This window comes from Pongo pygmaeus, chromosome 15 (genome assembly GCF_028885625.2).
Source record: "Pongo pygmaeus isolate AG05252 chromosome 15, NHGRI_mPonPyg2-v2.0_pri, whole genome shotgun sequence".
NCBI lineage: Eukaryota > Metazoa > Chordata > Mammalia > Primates > Hominidae > Pongo > Pongo pygmaeus.
Window position 1 is genome coordinate 22,284,914 of NC_072388.2, and position 17,415 is coordinate 22,302,328.

The 17,415-nt window shown below is 48.2% G+C and overlaps 1 protein-coding gene across 19 annotated transcripts; it reads left to right on the plus strand.

The window, feature by feature from the left end:
• Positions 1–4,317: 4,317 nt before the first annotated feature.
• Positions 4,318–16,516, plus strand: DCAF11 (DDB1 and CUL4 associated factor 11). Of its 19 annotated transcripts, none has more exons than XM_054448936.2 (15): positions 4,318–7,819; positions 7,908–8,275; positions 9,442–9,569; positions 9,791–9,918; positions 10,194–10,258; positions 10,581–10,681; positions 10,914–11,060; positions 11,276–11,330; positions 11,674–11,742; positions 12,087–12,144; positions 12,239–12,424; positions 13,367–13,520; positions 13,895–14,047; positions 15,458–15,564; positions 15,662–16,516. In XM_054448936.2, exons 2-15 carry the CDS (start codon positions 8,121–8,123, stop codon positions 15,794–15,796), a joined length of 1,641 nt encoding a protein of 546 aa, XP_054304911.1. In that variant the 5' UTR covers positions 4,318–7,819; positions 7,908–8,120; the 3' UTR covers positions 15,797–16,516. The 19 variants fall into 19 exon arrangements, with proteins under 19 accessions (XP_054304911.1, XP_063507529.1, XP_054304916.1 ...); XM_063651459.1 differs by having other exon boundaries at positions 4,318–7,450; XM_054448941.2 differs by having other exon boundaries at positions 4,318–7,450; positions 8,069–8,252; positions 9,497–9,569.
• Positions 16,517–17,415: the final 899 nt, after the last annotated feature.

Sequence of the window (17,415 nt, forward strand, 5' to 3'; positions counted from 1 at the left end):
TGGGCCGAGATCGTGCCATTGCCCTCCAGCCTGGGGGACAGAGCAAGACTCTGTCTCGAAAATAAATAAATAAAAAGTCACCTATTCTGTGTTTCTCAAACTTAAAAGTGCCTTTGAATCACCTGGAGATCTTGTTAAAATGCAGATTGTCACTCAGCAAGTCTGTAGTAGCCTCAAGATTTTGTTTTCCTTACAAGCTCCTGGGTAATGCTGATGCTGCCGGTCTGTGGACTACAGCTTAGAGTAGCAAGGTCTTAGCTTAAATTCATCTGAAATCAACTTTGGAGAGTAATCAGGAAAACAGTGCAATGATCTCACATGAGTCAGGGGCATCAGCTTAGGATAACTTCTGTGCAATCTGGATCAGGCTGAGGGGATGTATAACCTAAGGTGGGTAGTATGGTAGTCTTTACCCAGAAAAAAGGGAACAAACTTCAACAAATAAAATGGAATTATTGGGAACTCCCTCAAAGGAAAAAACTAGAAGAGGAAACACCAAGTGTTCTCAGGAAATGTCAGTGACCAGCCAGAATGTGTAAAAATCTAAAGGTCAGAGTGGAACAGAGGTTAGAACAAAGTTAGCAGTGGAGTATATTGTACTTTAAAACACAGCCGGCCAGGCGCGGTGGCTCACACTTTGGGAGGCCGAAGTGGGCAGATCACCTGAGGTCAGCAGTTTGAGACCAGCCAGACCAACATGGTGAAACCCCATCTCTACTAAAAATACAAAAATTAGCTGGGCATAGTGGCCCATGCCTGTAATTCCAGCTACTCAGGAAGCTGAGGCGGGAGAATCACTTGAACCTGGGAGGCTGAGGTTGCAGTGAGCTGAGATCATGCCACTGCACTCCAGCCTGGGCGACAGAGTGAGACTCCGTCTCAAAAAAATAATAATAAAATAAATAAAATTTAAAAATTTAAAAATAATAATAAAATACAGCCAAATCCTTAGCTTCTTAAATAGCATATGATAACTGAATACCATCAGAAGCAGCATAGCACAGGTATTAAACACATAGTAGACTCGAGCCAGAGGTGCCTCTCAGTTGCTTCATCTGTAAAATGGAAATGCCTACACTTTACAGTCTTGTTGGGAAGATTAAACGAGTCAGTGGAATAAAGCACTCAGAACTATGCCTGGCACCGAATAACCATTTAATACATGTTAGCTATCATCACCTTTCCACTTTATAATGATTACAGTAGGCCCTGTAAGCGTATATTACATATTGCTGACTCTACAGTTTAAAAGGAACATGAGCAATGTAAATAAAATCTAGGAGAGAAAGAAAATAGATTTAAAAATAAATCCCTCCAGCTAAGAGGCAGGGAACTGGAGTTCCAGGCACCTTTCTGGTATCTAAATGCACAGGGACAAGAAAGTGTTAGCCTTAAAAATTATTTTTATTAATTAGAATAAAATTGGGCTGCATGCCCTTCAGCTCCAGATAACTGATGAAATAGTTAACACATTATAATCTTTTTATTTTAAAATAAAACACAGATACAGAAAACCATCTAAAACAAAGGTATGGCTGAATAAACTTTCATAAAGTGAACACCTTTGGAACACTACCCAGGGAAAGAAACAGAACTTTGCCAGACACCAACCCAGCCCCGCCCCGCCCCGACCCTGTTGCCCATCTCTATCATAGCCACCCCTTCCTGCCATAGTGGATACTATGGTGAGTAATAATTACTTCTTTGCTTTTTTTTATAGTTTGATCACCTAAATGTAGATCCTTAGACACTATAGTTTAGCTTTGCTCCCATTTAAAATTTTTTTCGTATGTCTTTCAAGTCTCTATCAGTCTACAGATTCCCCCTCCATTCCTTTCTTTTCCTTCAATTTACCCATTGACGAATCCAGACCCAGATATTCAGTGTCTAAATGCATTAACTCACTAGGGATTGCAAAACAGCTATATTTGAGTTGTCATAACAGTTGCAATAATTTTATAAAATGGACACTTCTATTTCATTACTCTGTGGTATCGTTTATATAGGAACAGCAAGATAACTGCTTAATTCTTTATTTACCATCTTCAAAATAATGATTTGATTTCCTATTATCCTTCGGAAAAGGTAACCAGTTAGTTACACACAAACATTATGAACGCATGGATTTAAACATACTTAGTGTTTATTAAATTGACCTTATTAAATGTTCAAATTGTCCCACATTTGGCTATGGAAGCTAGGCCAAAAAGAGCTGAGTCCTTTTGACATGGTACATACTCCTTGCTTCCTGGCTATCTGGTATAAGTTGCTCCATGCTCATCGTGTTCATTTCCTTCCCCAAACCTGGAATCAGCTTTTTCTCTAAGAAGCTCTGGCTTCTTTCAGGGGGAAATGGCATTTTAAGACCACAATCTGGATGCTAGGAGTGTTCATTGATATTGGATTGGTCATTGTTTCTAGATCTTTTTGGTGGATAGCGACAGAAGATAAAACCTCATGAACTCATACTGATATGTTCTATTCAAAATCAGGGCTAAAGGGTTTTCTGGTGTTTTCTTGAAACATGGTCTTGCTTTGTTGCCCAGGCTGTAATGCAGGAGCATGATCACAGCTCACTGCAGCCTCAAATTCCTGGGCTCAAATGATCCTCTTGCCTCAGCCCTCCCGAGTAGCTACAGGTGCAAGCCCCAACACCTGGCTAATTTTTTTTTTTTTTTTTTTTTTTAGAGATGGGGTCTCACTATGTTGCCCAGGCTGGTCTTGAACTCCTGGTTTCAAGCAATCCACCTGCCTCAGCCTCTCAAAGTGCTGGGATTACACGTGTGAGCCACTACCCCGGGCCACTAAAGGGTATTTACTTATATTACATCTATAGCTCCTACCCTACACGCAGAAAAATCTGATTCTTACAGGCACAAGACATGAGAGTATTAGAACATCCCATAATTACTTAGTGGCTTTCTAGTCAACACATTTTAAGTCCCTAGGTAAATTATTAGCACACTCTCCATTTCCATTGACACAGAGAATACTATAAGGCAATGTTCAAACACATGTATGAGCATCAGTCACTTCCAAAAACGGAACTGTCCCAGGAGCTCTGTGTGGTCACCAAGCTGGGGACTGCAGTAGAAGAGAGGAGGACAGGGTTAGCTAGAGAATGAAAACGCTCCTTTCCTTCTCTCCTCACCAGCCCAGCCTGCCCTCTAGTGGAGATGCTAATGAGCAGGAAACAGGCCAAGGCAGGTCAGGCAGGAAGTCAACTAGCTGACATTTACTTAGCAATTACCAGAAATTGTCCTAAAATGGGTGCTGAAGTTAGAAAAACCTCTCTGTGGCTTTAAGTGACTTTAAGTGCAACTGGAGAGAGTAGAGGTTGCCCAAATGAAAAATGCTTCACAAACTGTAACCAAGCAACGTACCAAATTTCAAAATCGAGACAGCATAGGCAAAATTGAGTCTATCAAAATGACTTCACCATAATTATTTTTAAAGATATGCCATTTTATTTATTTCAATAGACACATTGTATACCCTAAGATATAAATGCTGTTACACATCCTGAAAAACATTACAGGTCATAGTGAGATAATCAAGTTCATAGGCTTAAAAATCTTTTACATGAGGCCGGGCATGGTGGCTCACACCTGTAATCCCAGCACTTTGGGAGGCCTAGGCGGTCAGATCATGAGGTCAGGAGATCGAGACTATCCTGGCTAACATGGTGAAACCCCGTCTCTACTAAGAAAAATACAAAAAATTAGCCGGGCGTGGTGGTGGGCGCCTGTAGTCCCAGGTACTCCGGAGGCTGAGGCAGGAGAATAGCATGAACCCGGGAGGCGGAGCGTGCAGTGAGCCGAGATTGGGCCACTGCACTCCAGCCTGGGCGACAGAGCAAGACTCCATCTCAAAAAAAAAAAAAAAAACTTTTATACGCAAAAAAATTAAACAATGAATCCAGTGATGAATCTTATATTCTTTCCCATTTGATGTGAAGGAGGACTCAATTTGGTCATAAAACCTCAGTTATTTTAACATTTACCATGACTTTTAAATGTTTTATTCAATAATGTACAAGTTCCATATTACAAAAGTGTGAATTAAAAGATTTTATTCAGGTTTAAACTAATCTGTAAGAAGAAGAGAAAAGAGAATTAAAAAATGAATTGTTAAGGAGATAAGTGTAACAGAAGTTTTTTGTTCATTTTTCTGGACCTCAGGTGCTATAGTTGTATTAATCATAATCCTTTGTAGAAACTACACCTTTGTCACCAGTTCATGCAAGCCTTCTCCACTTTGTTTAATGATGTAATGAGCTGGGTATTATTATACTTTTTTTTTTTTTTCTTTGAGACGGGGTCTCATTCTCGCCCAGGCTGGATGAAGTGCAGTGGCACAATCATGGCTCACTGCAGCCTTGACCAGACTCAGGTGATCCTTCCACCTCAGCATCCTGGGTAGCCAAGACTACAGGCCCAGCTCAATTTTGTTTTCGTATTTTTTGTAGAGACGGGGTTTCGTCACGTTGCCCAGGATGATCTCAAATTCCTGTGGTCAAGCGAGCTGCCCGCCTCAGCCTCCCAAAGTACTGGGATTACAGGTGTGAGCTACCACGCCTATTATACTTTCTAATGAAAAACTGAAACCACATCGTTTTTGCATCTATTACATGTCACCAGAAGAAATGATTATCTTTTTTTTTTAACTTGACAATGTTGTTTGCACATTTTCTCATGGTATAAAAATAGAAGGCTACAACAAACCTATACCAGGAATAGGTACCTTGAAAAAAAAATTGAAGACTATAACACCATTTTAATAGCTACCTGGTATTTCTGTGTCTATACTACATGGACCATAATTTATTTAACCAATCCCATATTGCAAGATATTTAGATCTTTGTTTCCAGTGTTCCACTTTAATCAATAATTGCTATGTAGAACATAAATTTTTATGCGTGTCCGGCCTAGATTTCTGGAAGCAGTATTACTGGGTCAAAGTGCAAGGCTGTGAGGAAGGGAGTTTTGTAAAGACAGCTTCCCTCTGATAAGAAATTCTCCTGGGAAGGTGCAGAGGTAAAAATAAACAAGGTATTTATTGGCATATTTGCTTGGCAGAAGTATCAAAAAATGAGGTTACTAAAAATAGACAACCAGGTTTGGAAGTTTGTATTTGAAACAATGAACAATAGTTAGCCATTTGTTGATTTTCTTTTTTTAGAGACAGGCGTTAGCTCTATCCCCAGGCTGGAGTACAGTGGAGCAATCATGGCTCACTGCAGCCTCCACCTCATGGGCTCAAGATTCCCTCCTTCATCCTTCCCAAGTAAGTTGGGACCATAGGCACGCGCCACGATGGCCGGCTATTTTTCTTCTTTTTGTAGACTGGGTCTCACTATGTTGCCCAGGCTGGCCTTGAACTCCTGGCCACAAATGATCCTCCTCCTCGACCTCCCACAGTGCTGGAATTACAGTCGTAAGCCACCGCGCCCAGCTCACTTGTCGGTTAAGCACTAAATGCTGTTAGCGGAGGATTCTTCAGCAGATCAACTACCGGAAGAGGCATAGGTGTTTTTTTGTTTGGTTGGTTGATTGTTGTTTTTTGTGTGTGTGACGGAGTTTCGCTCTTGTAGCGCAGGCTGGAGTGCAGTGGCCTGATCTCGGCTCAATGCAACCTCCGCCTCCCAGGTTCAAGCGATTCTCTTGCCTCAGCCTCTCGAGTGGCTGGGATTACAGGCGCATGCCACCACACCCGGCTTTTTTTTTTTTTTTTAGTGACGGGGTTTCACTGTGTTGGCCAGGCTGGTCTCGAACTCCTGACCTCAGGTGATCCACCCGCCTTGGCCTCCCAAAGTGCTGGGATTACAGGCGTGAGCCACCGCGCCCGGCCAATTTTTTAAAAATGATTCCGTCACATTCTGAGAGAACGCAGATAAAATCAATCAATAAATAAAGATCCCGATTTTCCAGGCTGGATAACCCAGAAACCACGGAATCCTAAAGTCTCAATAAACGTTAAAGCACAGATAGTAAGTAATCTGGCAATAGAGGACGGGCGCCCAGCAGACCGCCTACATAATCAGTGGAGCCGAGTGCAAGATGAAAATGCCAGGCACTTGCTTTAAAATTACTAATAATTTCAAGACCGTTAACACTAGAACATTAAACCAAGCATTCAGGACCCTTCTAAGCGCAGAGGCCATCAAAGCTAGCCCTGGTGACAAGCTCAGGTCTCCGAGTCTGGAGACTAGGAGACGTCGCCCGAAAGCTGGCCAAACCCTCGCCCTCACTGGGAGAGGCCCCAGGAGGGCCCAAGAAGGCCACAAGCCCTCGCTCCCATCCCTGCCCTCAGGAGCGGGCGGAGGGAAGCTCGCAGCTTTCCCAAGGAAGTGCAGGCCGCAGGGACTGAAGTTCAGCTCGGACCCTGGGCCTCTGAGCCCGAGACAGCAAGGTCATTCAACCCACACGTCTCCACCCAGCCAGGGCGAGGATCACGGATGTGGTTAAGTCCCGGCCTTGGCCTCAGGCTTGTTACTCATAAACCCGCAGGAGGGGGCAGGAGGGGGCAGGAGGGGGCAGGAGGGGGCAGGAGGGGGCAGGAGGGGGCAGGAAGGGGCAGGAGGCGGCGCGCGCGCACCCTGGACCCGCGGCCGGGGGCGGAGAAGCACTGCGAGGACAGAGGGACTAGGGAAGGTCTGCAAATCCCGGAGGGCCAAGGGAGCGTCTAAGGGGACAGCGGAACCGGAAAAGCTTTGAGAGAAAGACGTGTGTATTAGGGAACGTCTGCAAAGACCGCGGCGGAAAACCAGGGATTGTCTTAAAAAATTGCCAGACCGGATAAAGGGAGGTCTAAAAGGGGACCGTCCCAAGAGCAAGGTTTCCAAAAGCTAAGCCCGGAAGGACGGTGTGGAGGCCTACTGGGACGCCGGGCACCCCTTAGGGCAGAACCGACTGGAGCGCGGCCAGCGACAGGAGAACGGCTCCAGCCCCACAGAGGAAGCAGTGGGGAGAAAGAGGAGGCCCTTGGGCACTGTCTGAAAAGTGCGATGCCAAATGATCTTTAGGGACAGACAGTAAATTGTATCCCTTGCTAAAATACCTCTCGGTAGCGAACCACCAATGGTTTCTTTTTTAAGCCCCGCCTCTCAGCCGTTACGTCTAGTTCGGCTATCTCTGATCCAGGAAGCTGCCAGTTCCCACTTACTCCTCCCCAACAAGAGCTAACAGCCTTCCTTGGGTGCGCACTTTCTCCTCCCCTCAGGCCCCTCGCGCATTCTCCCGCCTACCTATCAATCATCGTTCTCCGCTGTCCAGTTGGCTGGCCAAGGGGGCGGGGCCGTCGTGTGACGTTTGCAGCCCGCCAGACGAGAAGCCGCGAGATGCGTGACGAGCGAAGCGCTTGACGGAGGAGCGGGTGGCCAACGCAGTGGCGGCAGTCGGTGTAAACAAGGCCTCGCGCCGCTGCGCGTCCTGCGACTGCTCCTGGCTGGTGGGTGGTCTCGCGTGGGGCGGTAACCGCCGGCTTCAGTGGGAGGTGCTTCTCGGCTTCCTCCCCCTCTTGGCGTACACACCCCCGGCGCACCACGTGGGCGTGAGGCAAGGAAGGAGGGGTGTTAGGCTAAATTCTATTTTCATTGGCTATCACCGCTGCCGGCTTTCGTAAGGGGGCGCTCTGATTGGTCGATAAGGTGGGGGCGTCGAGGGTCTTTGAGTCCTAAGGCTTCTAATTGGTTAGATGAGATAAGCTAGTGAAGCGCTTTCTTCCGCGAGGGATTTCGATTGGTCAGTCAGAGAGGTTACCTGGAAATCCAACACCGCCCAACACCCCTCCCGTTCCCGAGTCCAGGGACTTCGATAGGTGAGTTTGGTGTAGAAAACAAATCTTTCTTCAGTTGGTGAGCTAGGGTAGCGCACTACGGTTCACTCTTGCTTTCTTTGCTTCACAGGATTGGGGAAGGTTTGTGTTCCCGACGCCTTGGTAGTTGGCATAGGCTAAAGAAAAGGGATCTCAGCCCCGAGGAAGGGTCACCCTCCTAGCGATAGCTACTACCCCGTCTCAGGAGACCCTGGTATTTCTAGAGCACGCTTTGCTTTCACCAAACCCAAGGAGGTGACAGGAGGAGCCCCCGCACAGGACCTAAGGATGCTGTGACCAGAAGATGGGATCACGGAACAGCAGCAGTGCAGGATCCGGGTCCGGAGACCCCTCCGAGGGCTTGACCCGAAGAGGGGCTGGCCTGCGTCGGAGTGAGGAAGAGGAAGAAGAGGATGAAGATGTGGATCTGGCCCAGGTACTGGCCTATCTCCTCCGCAGGTAACTTACCCTCTGGTGTGACCCCCACCAGGTGCTACCACAGTGCCTTGATCCCAACTCCAGGCAGGAAAATTACAGAGGTTAGGAAATGGGATTCGCTCAGGACAGCTGTTCTGTTTGAGCTGAACAGCCTTTCCCTGCTGTGCACCCATGGCACTCAGCTCCATACCCAGTAAGAGTGGTTCTTACCTAGGGAGGATCACAAAGAGGACCTGCTCATGTGTTTGAGGGGCTATTCAAGGGAGCCTCTCTCTGTGACTACACAAATATAATCTATTTTCCAAGTAAGCTTGAAAAAAAAAGGGGGGGGTCCTGGTGGGAAAGGAGTGATGTAAGGGGTGAAGAGATGGGAAGGGAGTGTTGAACTTTTTAGTAAGGCAGTTGACACATGATATGAGGCCGCTTCGATTTACTTGAAAAACAAGTTTAATTTGCCCTGACTCTAACCTGTTCTTGAGGAAAGAATGCCTTGAAGGGAGAGACCACCTGGAATTGACTGGAAAAGAGTGCAGCTGGCTTTCTTTCTTTGCTTATGGCTCTTTGAGGAGAAGATGAGCTTGGGGGTCCCTTCAGAATATTGTATTCTTTTTTGTTTGTGTTTTGTGTTGTTTTTAGTAGACATAGACAGGGCTCACTGTGTTCCCCAGTCTGGAGAACAGGCTATTCACAGGGGTGATCAAGTGCACACCACAGCCTGCAACTCCTGGGCTCAAGCAATCTTTGCCTCCCAGGTAGCTAAGACTACAGTTGCACACACCACCTCACCAAGCTTAGAATATTGTCTTCTGTGGTGGACTTCTCAGGCAGAGGCTCAGAAGGAAATGCTGTGAGAATGTTTAGCTCGTTGGGAGGTCAACTTAGTAGGTCATGTCCACAGCGTATTGGTCTTGCTCTTGCTCTAAGGAAATGATGTTAGAATGTTTAGCTCGCTGGGAGGTCAACTTAGTAGGTCACGTCCACAGCATGTTGGTCTTGCTCTTGCTGTAAGAGTAAGACTGACTTTCCTGCTGTGTTTTATAGGAGACCAAAAATAACAGCCAAGGTCTAGTCAGCCTCAAACCTCAAAATGAGTACCAAGTGGTCTAAGAGCTAGATAGCCATTGACTCTGAATTTGGTTGGTTTGGGGGAAGAAGTCCCCTCCTTTATAATGGGGGTCTCTCCACAGAGGCCAAGTGAGGTTGGTGCAGGGAGGAGGTGCAGCAAATTTACAATTCATTCAGGCCCTCTTGGACTCAGAGGAAGAGAATGACAGAGCTTGGGATGGTCGTCTTGGGGATCGATATAACCCACCTGGTAAGAGGAAAAGTCCCTAATGTTGGAAGACTTTTACTAGAAAACCTTTTAGTGATATTTTGAATGATAGGTTACATTGAAAGAAGGTACGATAATTTAAGGAATAAGGAGTCCTTACAGCCCCAGTATATTCAGCCACAGGGGTGGGCTTGGGTACAGTTGTGCTAACTGTCCTCTGAGGCTGGAAGACCTAGGATGAAACTTCTCCTTGGTTCTCACAGTGGATGCTACCCCTGACACCCGGGAGCTGGAATGCAATGAGATCAAGACACAAGTGGAACTGGCCACAGGGCAGCTGGGGCTTAGGCGGGCCGCCCAGAAGCACAGCTTTCCTCGAATGTTGCACCAGGTAGGCCTCTCCACCTCCCAGCCTGGCAGCAGGCCTGCCAAAGCAGCCAGAAGCTCTGCCAGCCCCAGTGAAAAAGGAAGTCAACTTTCCAAGGAAGAAGCCTCAAGGGCTGGGGCTGGAGGGTTAACCAGCCTTCATCAGAGTTCTGTGGAACAGACTATGATGTGTTGTGTCCATTTCTATAACAAGAGCAATATCTTTGGACAAGGGGGCTTGATATGGCTGAAGTGGCCCTCTATTTCTGCTAGCAATATTCCCCAATCCTTTCCATTTAGAGAGAACGGGGCCTCTGCCACCGGGGAAGCTTCTCCCTTGGAGAACAGTCTCGAGTGATATCTCAGTGAGTATGGGGCTCGGTGAAGAGACTCTAAGGGTCAGATAGGTCTTATCTCCTAAACTTTGAAGGGGTAGGTGTTAAAGGAGCCTCAGAGATATTAAAGGTTAGGTTAAATGGGGTTGAAACTTTGAGAGTAAACGAAGTAGAAAAGTGTAGAAAATTGTAGAAATTTAGAGGATGGTGGAATGGTTGAAAGACGGGATTGCACTCACAGCCAAAAGGGAAGAATGACTGTTCTGATATTCCAGCTCTGTTAGGATTCTGCTAATTGGGACACTCCTTATCCTGAGCACCCCTTACCCTCACTTTCTCTCTCCTTCCCTAGCTTCTTGCCCAATGATCTGGGCTTCACTGATAGCTACTCTCAGAAGGCTTTCTGTGGCATCTACAGCAAAGATGGTCAGATATTCATGTCTGCTTGCCAAGGTACCAGACCCTGGTCCTATAAACTGTCTTTTCCTGGAACATGGGACGTTCACCCTGACTGAGGCTAGAAAGCCACAGACGGGGAGCTCAGACCTGGCTTAAGGATGCTTAGCCAGAGCATGTTTCCCATGATAAAGAGAAGACTCCACAGGTACACTGAGTGGGTGACGTCTAATCTAGGAAAGTTACAAGGAAAGTGTCCCATAATTCTGCCTCATCTTTACTTATACAGACCAGACAATCCGACTGTATGACTGCCGGTATGGCCGTTTCCGTAAATTCAAGAGCATCAAGGCCCGCGATGTAGGCTGGAGCGTCTTGGATGTGGCCTTCACCCCTGATGGGAGCCACTTCCTCTACTCCAGCTGGTCTGATTACAGTGAGTATACACCAGGCTTCCACTGACTCTCCAGCCTGGGACCTGAGGTTTCCATGTGCCTGTCCCCTCTGAGCCAGGATCCCTCACTTTGTCCTGGGAAAATCACTCCCAAAGTGCTCCAGTACCCTTGTCCCCTGTTTGATCTCTTCCCTAGCTTCACTTCCACTCTCCTTCCCCCATCCCTGAAAGATACTTGTTTTTCTTGCTTCTCTTAGTTCATATCTGCAATATCTATGGTGAGGGAGATACACACACTGCCCTGGATCTCAGGTACTGGCTTCCCTTTCTGGTCAGACTCATCAGAAACTTCTCAAGGGAAGCTCTTTGGGAGCAAACCTCTTGAGTTGGAAGTTCTGCTTAGGGGAAAAAGTATACTGGTGGGTCTGTGTGCATTCCTGGGAGGGAAGCACCATCTTGTCAGCCAGAGGACTGGGTAAAATAGATGGTTGCAGGATGATTTCTGGGTTCTCACTGAGCATCTGCATTGTGGTGCATGTTAGCCAGACTTCTTTTTTCCCCTGGGGTTGTGCCTTAACAACCGTTGTCAGATTCTATGTAGATTAACAAAAGCTGAAGGGAAGTCCACCTAACCCAGCTCCTTCTTTGCTTTTAGACCAGATGAGCGTCGCTTTGCTGTCTTCTCCATTGCTGTCTCCTCAGATGGACGAGAAGTACTAGGAGGGTAAGTGCTTGTGGGGTATGTTTCCCTCAATAACAAGATGGGGGTTCTGCCAGAGATGAGCTCTGCTGTTACACAGATGGCACTGGCAGCTGCAGAGAACAACCAGACCTTCTCCAAGGTCAGGATTTACAAGTTGCTTCACCCCTGGCTCTCCATTTCCCCAGCACGAGATGGGAGGTGTCAAGCCTCCTTGAAACACAGCTAACTCTTCCCCCACTTCCTGTATAAAGAGAGCAAAGGGCTTGACCCAGAGCAGGATTTCTCAGTGGAACTCCCTAGAGCATATACCACATTGGTCCTCTCGATCATGGCTCCAGGACCCTCCTTTATCCCTTCCCTTTCAGGGCCAATGATGGCTGCCTGTATGTCTTTGACCGAGAACAGAACCGGCGCACCCTTCAGGTATGGCTCCTGAGATAGAGCCTCTGCCTCCTGGTTTTTGGCTTATTATAAGACCTAGAAAGAGGTCTTATATCCTGGCCTCCTTTTCGCCTAGATTGAGTCCCATGAGGATGATGTGAATGCAGTGGCCTTTGCTGATATAAGCTCCCAAATCCTGTTCTCTGGGGGAGACGATGCCATCTGCAAAGTGTGGGATCGACGTACCATGCGGGAGGATGACCCCAAGCCTGTGGGTGCACTGGCTGGACACCAGGATGGCATCACCTTCATTGACAGCAAGGTGGGCCAGAAGGCAGGACTGTACAGCCAGGCCACTAAGGTTCTGGTTGCCCAGGAGGGCACAAAAGCGGACTGGTGTGGGAATTTGACAAGCTCCTTATTAACCAAGGTTTGTAAGAGTTGGAGTTTAGGGAACGGGTTCAAGCCAGGGAACATGAATTCCATCTGTACTCACCAGTCCTCAAGGAGCAGGGCAGGGCTTTCCATACAAGAAAAATGGAAGACCGGTCAGGTACGGTGGCTCACACCTGTAATCCTAGCACTTTGGGAGGCTGAGGTGGGAGGATCACTTGAGCTCAGGAGTTCCAGACCAGCCTGTGAAACCTAGCGAGACCTCATCTCTATTTATTTAAAACAACAACAACAAAAAAAAACTAAGGCCAGGTGCCGTGGCTCACGCCTGTAATCTCAGCACTTTGGGAGGCTGAGGCGGGCGGAACACGAGGTCAGGAGATCGAGACCATCCTGGCTAACATGGTGAAACCCCGTGTCTACTAAACATACAAAAAAATTAGCTGGGCGTGGTGGCAGTTGCCTGTAGTCCCATCTACTCAAGAGGCTGAGGCAGGAGAATGGCGTGAACCCGGGAGGCGGAGCTTGCAGTGAGCCGAGATCACGCCACTATACTCCAGCCTGGGTGACAGAGCAAGACTCCGTCTCAAAAAAAAAAAAAAATTAATTAAAAATTTAAAAAGGAAAAATGGAAGACAATCTGATTCAGGCTAGAATAGGAAAGCCAGCTAGTAGCCTGGGCAAGGAAAGGAAAACCTAGCCAGGTGGTAGGATCTGAGGCAGAACGCTGGAAATGAGTTCACCTGGATGAAGAGAGGCAAGTAAAGCCAGAGGCCAGAGTTGTTCTGCTCAACTAGAGAACGGGAACTAGACTGACAGGCGCCGACATTTGCAAGCTCTGATGCTTCACTATCCACCTTTGGATTCATAGGGTGATGCCCGGTATCTGATCTCCAACTCTAAAGACCAGACCATCAAACTCTGGGATATCCGACGCTTTTCCAGCCGGGAAGGCATGGAAGCCTCACGCCAGGCTGCCACACAGCAAAACTGGGACTATCGCTGGCAGCAAGTGCCCAAAAAAGGTGAGACTGGAAGTACAGGCACAGTGGATTTGTCTGTAGCCTGGGAGCCCTGGAGGACCTCCCCCTCAGCCCTCTTTGCCAGGCATTAACTCTTTATTTGCTAAATCATGGATGGAATGGCCAGAGGTTCCTAGGATTGGGGCCTGGGTGGGGGTCACTCAGAATCAACCAATAACAAAAGTATTTGAGTGTAATGATTAACCAGCAGGGCCATACTGGAGACTGTCCACTGACTATTAGGTGGAGAAAGAGCCACCACTTGAAGGTTGGAAAGGCATTTGTCTCTGGACATCGAACCTTGCTCAGGACTGGTGGTACAAAACAATCCCAAAGCAGATTTCCTAACCTAGGGCTTACTCTGCATCCCTATCCAGCCTGGCGGAAGCTGAAGCTCCCAGGGGACAGCTCCTTGATGACCTACCGGGGCCACGGAGTGCTGCACACCCTCATCCGCTGCCGGTTCTCCCCCATTCATAGCACCGGCCAGCAGTTCATCTACAGTGGCTGCTCCACCGGCAAAGTGGTTGGTAAGGATTGTGTCAGAACAGGGGGCCTCAGGAAGGGCAGGAATGACTCCTTGCCATTCCACCTATAATGACCAGTGACCACCTTAAAAAGCCCAGTGACAGCTACAGGTAAAATCAAACTTAGCTTGGAGGCTTAAACAGAGAAATAGAAACCATTCTATTTTTCAGTGTTTTAAATTAAGAAAAGGAACATAGAATTCTAGACAGTAAATATAATAGATTGCCAAAAATATAGTTGGTTCTGTTTTTCAGCCAGTCAAGAAAGAGGTTGCAGATGAAAGGTAGGAGGGAACAGAGACAAAATGACACAGGAAGATGGTAGCAAGTAGTAAGGGGACATGCAGTCGCTGAAGCAGAAAAGCACAGAAAGAAATAAGCTGGGCGCAGTGCTTCATGCCTGTAACCCCAGTGCTTTGGGAGGCCAATGAGGGCAGATCACTTGAGCCCAGGAGTTTGAGACCAGCCAGGGCAACATGGAGAAACCTCATCTCTACAAAAAATGGCTGGACGTGATGGCACAGGCCTGTAGTCCCAGCTACTTGGGAGGCTAGGGTGGGAGAATCACCTGAGCCCAGGAGGTCGAGACTGCAGTGAGCCATGATTGTGCCACCACACTTCAGCCGGAGTGACAGAGTGAGAAACTGTCAAAAAAAAAAAAAAGGTCGGGCACGCTCGCTCACACCTGTAATCCCAGCACTGTGGGAGGCCGAGGCAGGCGGATCACCTGAGGTCAGGGGTTTGAGATCAGCCTGGCCAACATGGTGAAGCCCCATCTCTACTAAAAATACAAAAATTAACCAGGTATGGTGGCAGGCGCCGGTAATCACAAGCTACTTGGGAGGCTGAGGCAGGAGAATCGCTTGAACCCGGGAGGCAGAAGTTGCAGTGAGCCAAGATCGCGCCATGGCACTCTAGCCTGGGCAACAAGAGCGAGACTCTGTCTCAAAAAAAAGAAAAAAAAAAACAGAAGCACAGCTGCAAATACAAGGAGCCTAAGGCAGTGCTGTCCTTAAAGAGACACTCACAGTCCCATGACAAAAGAAAGATGCACGCTGTCCAGATAAGGTGCAGCAGGTGCACACACCCCTAGACAGCTCGTTGTTCACTTTTGTGGTGCCTTCCATATCTTACTAAAATCTTTAAAGCCACTGCATTTTCTTAACTGTAGCCCCTGTGAAATTTAGCTAAGGGCCAGAAATACCCACACCACTAAACCATACCCTCAACCCAAGGTATGGAAAGGAACAGGGATAGAAGCAGAAATAACACAGTCTTCTGGTGTGGGCTTTGCTCCCATGGGAACATGGGAAGTTGCCTGAGAGGCAGGTCAGTAGTGCTACTCACGGGGAGGTGAGGGATAGTTTAGAGGTCTTGTGGTGGTCCCTCTCCACTCTTGCCTGTCCTGGACAGTGTACGACCTTCTAAGTGGCCACATTGTGAAGAAGCTGACCAACCACAAGGCCTGTGTGCGTGACGTCAGTTGGCACCCCTTTGAAGAGAAGATTGTCAGCAGTTCGGTGAGGTTGCAGGGGTTGCAGGTGCTGGCACATGTCTGGGGCTTGGACTTGGGTGGGGGCAGCACGTCCTGACTACTTGCCACCCTCTGCCCTGCAGTGGGACGGGAACCTGCGTCTGTGGCAGTACCGCCAGGCTGAGTACTTCCAGGATGACATGCCAGAATCTGAGGAATGTGCCAGCGCCCCTGCCCCAGTGCCCCGATCCTCTACACCCTTTTCCTCACCCCAGTAGGTCCGACCTCCAGCCCCATATAGGGTGAACCTCTTGATAGGCTCTCTGCCTCCTCCTCCCTTTCTCCCTTGTGGGGAATGTTTGGAGGAATCACTGGCATTGGATGGGGAGAAACATAAGCCTGGGCTCTGAGCCTCAGCTGAGCCCTGGAAGATCTTCCCCATGGGGCAGAGTGGTCTCCTTACGTGCTCACACCCAGTCAGCTTGGGTCCCTATCTCTGGCCAGAGTTTGGCAGGACTGCCATTATCTGGGGTGTGGCCTCTGCCAGCAAGAGAGGTGTCCTGGGTGTTTTTAATCATGTTTGAATGTTAGGGGTTGGATCCTGGAGTAGACGCCTGAGGCCACATCTGAACAGACCTGTCAGCCAGGCCTGCCAGGTCTTCACGTTGAGGATTCAACTGGCCAATCACAGGACAGGTGTCCTGGCCTTTCTTCCTGAGGTTTCTAGGGGAGGGGCATGGGTAAGGGCGTTTGCTCAGCACCCTTCTGGGGTGGGGATTATGTCTGCTGTCATGTCTGGGTCTTTAGGGTAGGACAGGATGTGGTATGAGAGGCAGGAGTCTCCACAAGGCTTCATGTGGCCCCTCATAGGGCAGGCCCTGCCCTCCGGGAAGGTCCCTTCATGCTGGAGGCACACAGCTTTAAGGAAGTAGGTTGAAGTAGGACTCCTTCGTCCTCTCACTGGCTTTGGCTCCCTCAATAAACTGTGTGGGAACCTGGCTCAGTGTCTGTCTCTCTCTCTCACTTTGTTTTTCCTATCTGAGGTCTTTCATCTTCTCACTTCAGGAAAACACAGTTTCAACAGAGTCTTCAGATGCGATCCTGTGTAGGAGAAAATACCCTTCTGGTGCCCCATGAAAAAGGGAAATACCAAAAACATTTGTTCACTGAGCCTTGCAGTAGGTGCTCCCTCACCAATTTCAGAAGCTTCCCTGCAAGTAGATATCCAGGAGCACACTTTCCGTTAGAGCCTGGTAATACCCATATCACCTCTGCTCTGAGGCTGGGCCTGCAGCTGTGCAGTCTTTGGAAGAGGCAGCCCATGAATGCAGAGCCTGAGAGAAGCAAGTCGGCCCTAACGTCAGGCCCCAGTGGGCGCCTCACACTCAGAACCTCATACCCCAGAGCAAACCGATGATCAGGGAGAGGGCTAGAGCTCACACCCAGCTCTGAATAGATCTTCCCTGATGACATTTCATGCCCTCTAAGGCAGTTTTTAAACGAAGGTACACACATCCAGGGGTATTGACAGGCTTTCACAGCAAGGGTACCTATTTCATGGCAAAATAGGCAGTTTTAAAAGAATAAACAAGCTAGGCGTGGTGGCTCACGCCTGTAATCCTAGCACTTTGGGAAGCCAAAGCTGATGGATCGCTTGAGCCCAGGAGTTTGAGACCAGCCTGGGCAACATGGCAAAACCCCATCTCTACAAAAAATACAAAAAGTAGGCCGGGCACGGTGGTTCGCACCTGTAATCCCGGCATTTTGGGAGGCCGAGATAGGTGGATCACCTGAAGTCAGGTGTTTGAGACCAGCCTGGCCAACATGGTGGAACCCCATCTCTACTAAAAATACAAAAAAACTAGCCGGGTGTGGTGGCGGGTGCCTGTAATCTCAG

Bases quoted from the DNA above. Each gene is read 5' to 3' on its own strand.
- DCAF11 (XM_054448936.2), top strand. From the start codon at position 8,121: ATGGGATCACGGAACAGCAGCAGTGCAGGATCCGGGTCCGGAGACCCC. The intron at 10,682-10,913 runs GTACCAGACCCT...TTACTTATACAG, and splicing joins ATTCATGTCTGCTTGCCAAG to ACCAGACAATCCGACTGTAT. The intron at 11,331-11,673 runs GTACTGGCTTCC...CTTTGCTTTTAG, and splicing joins CACACTGCCCTGGATCTCAG to ACCAGATGAGCGTCGCTTTG.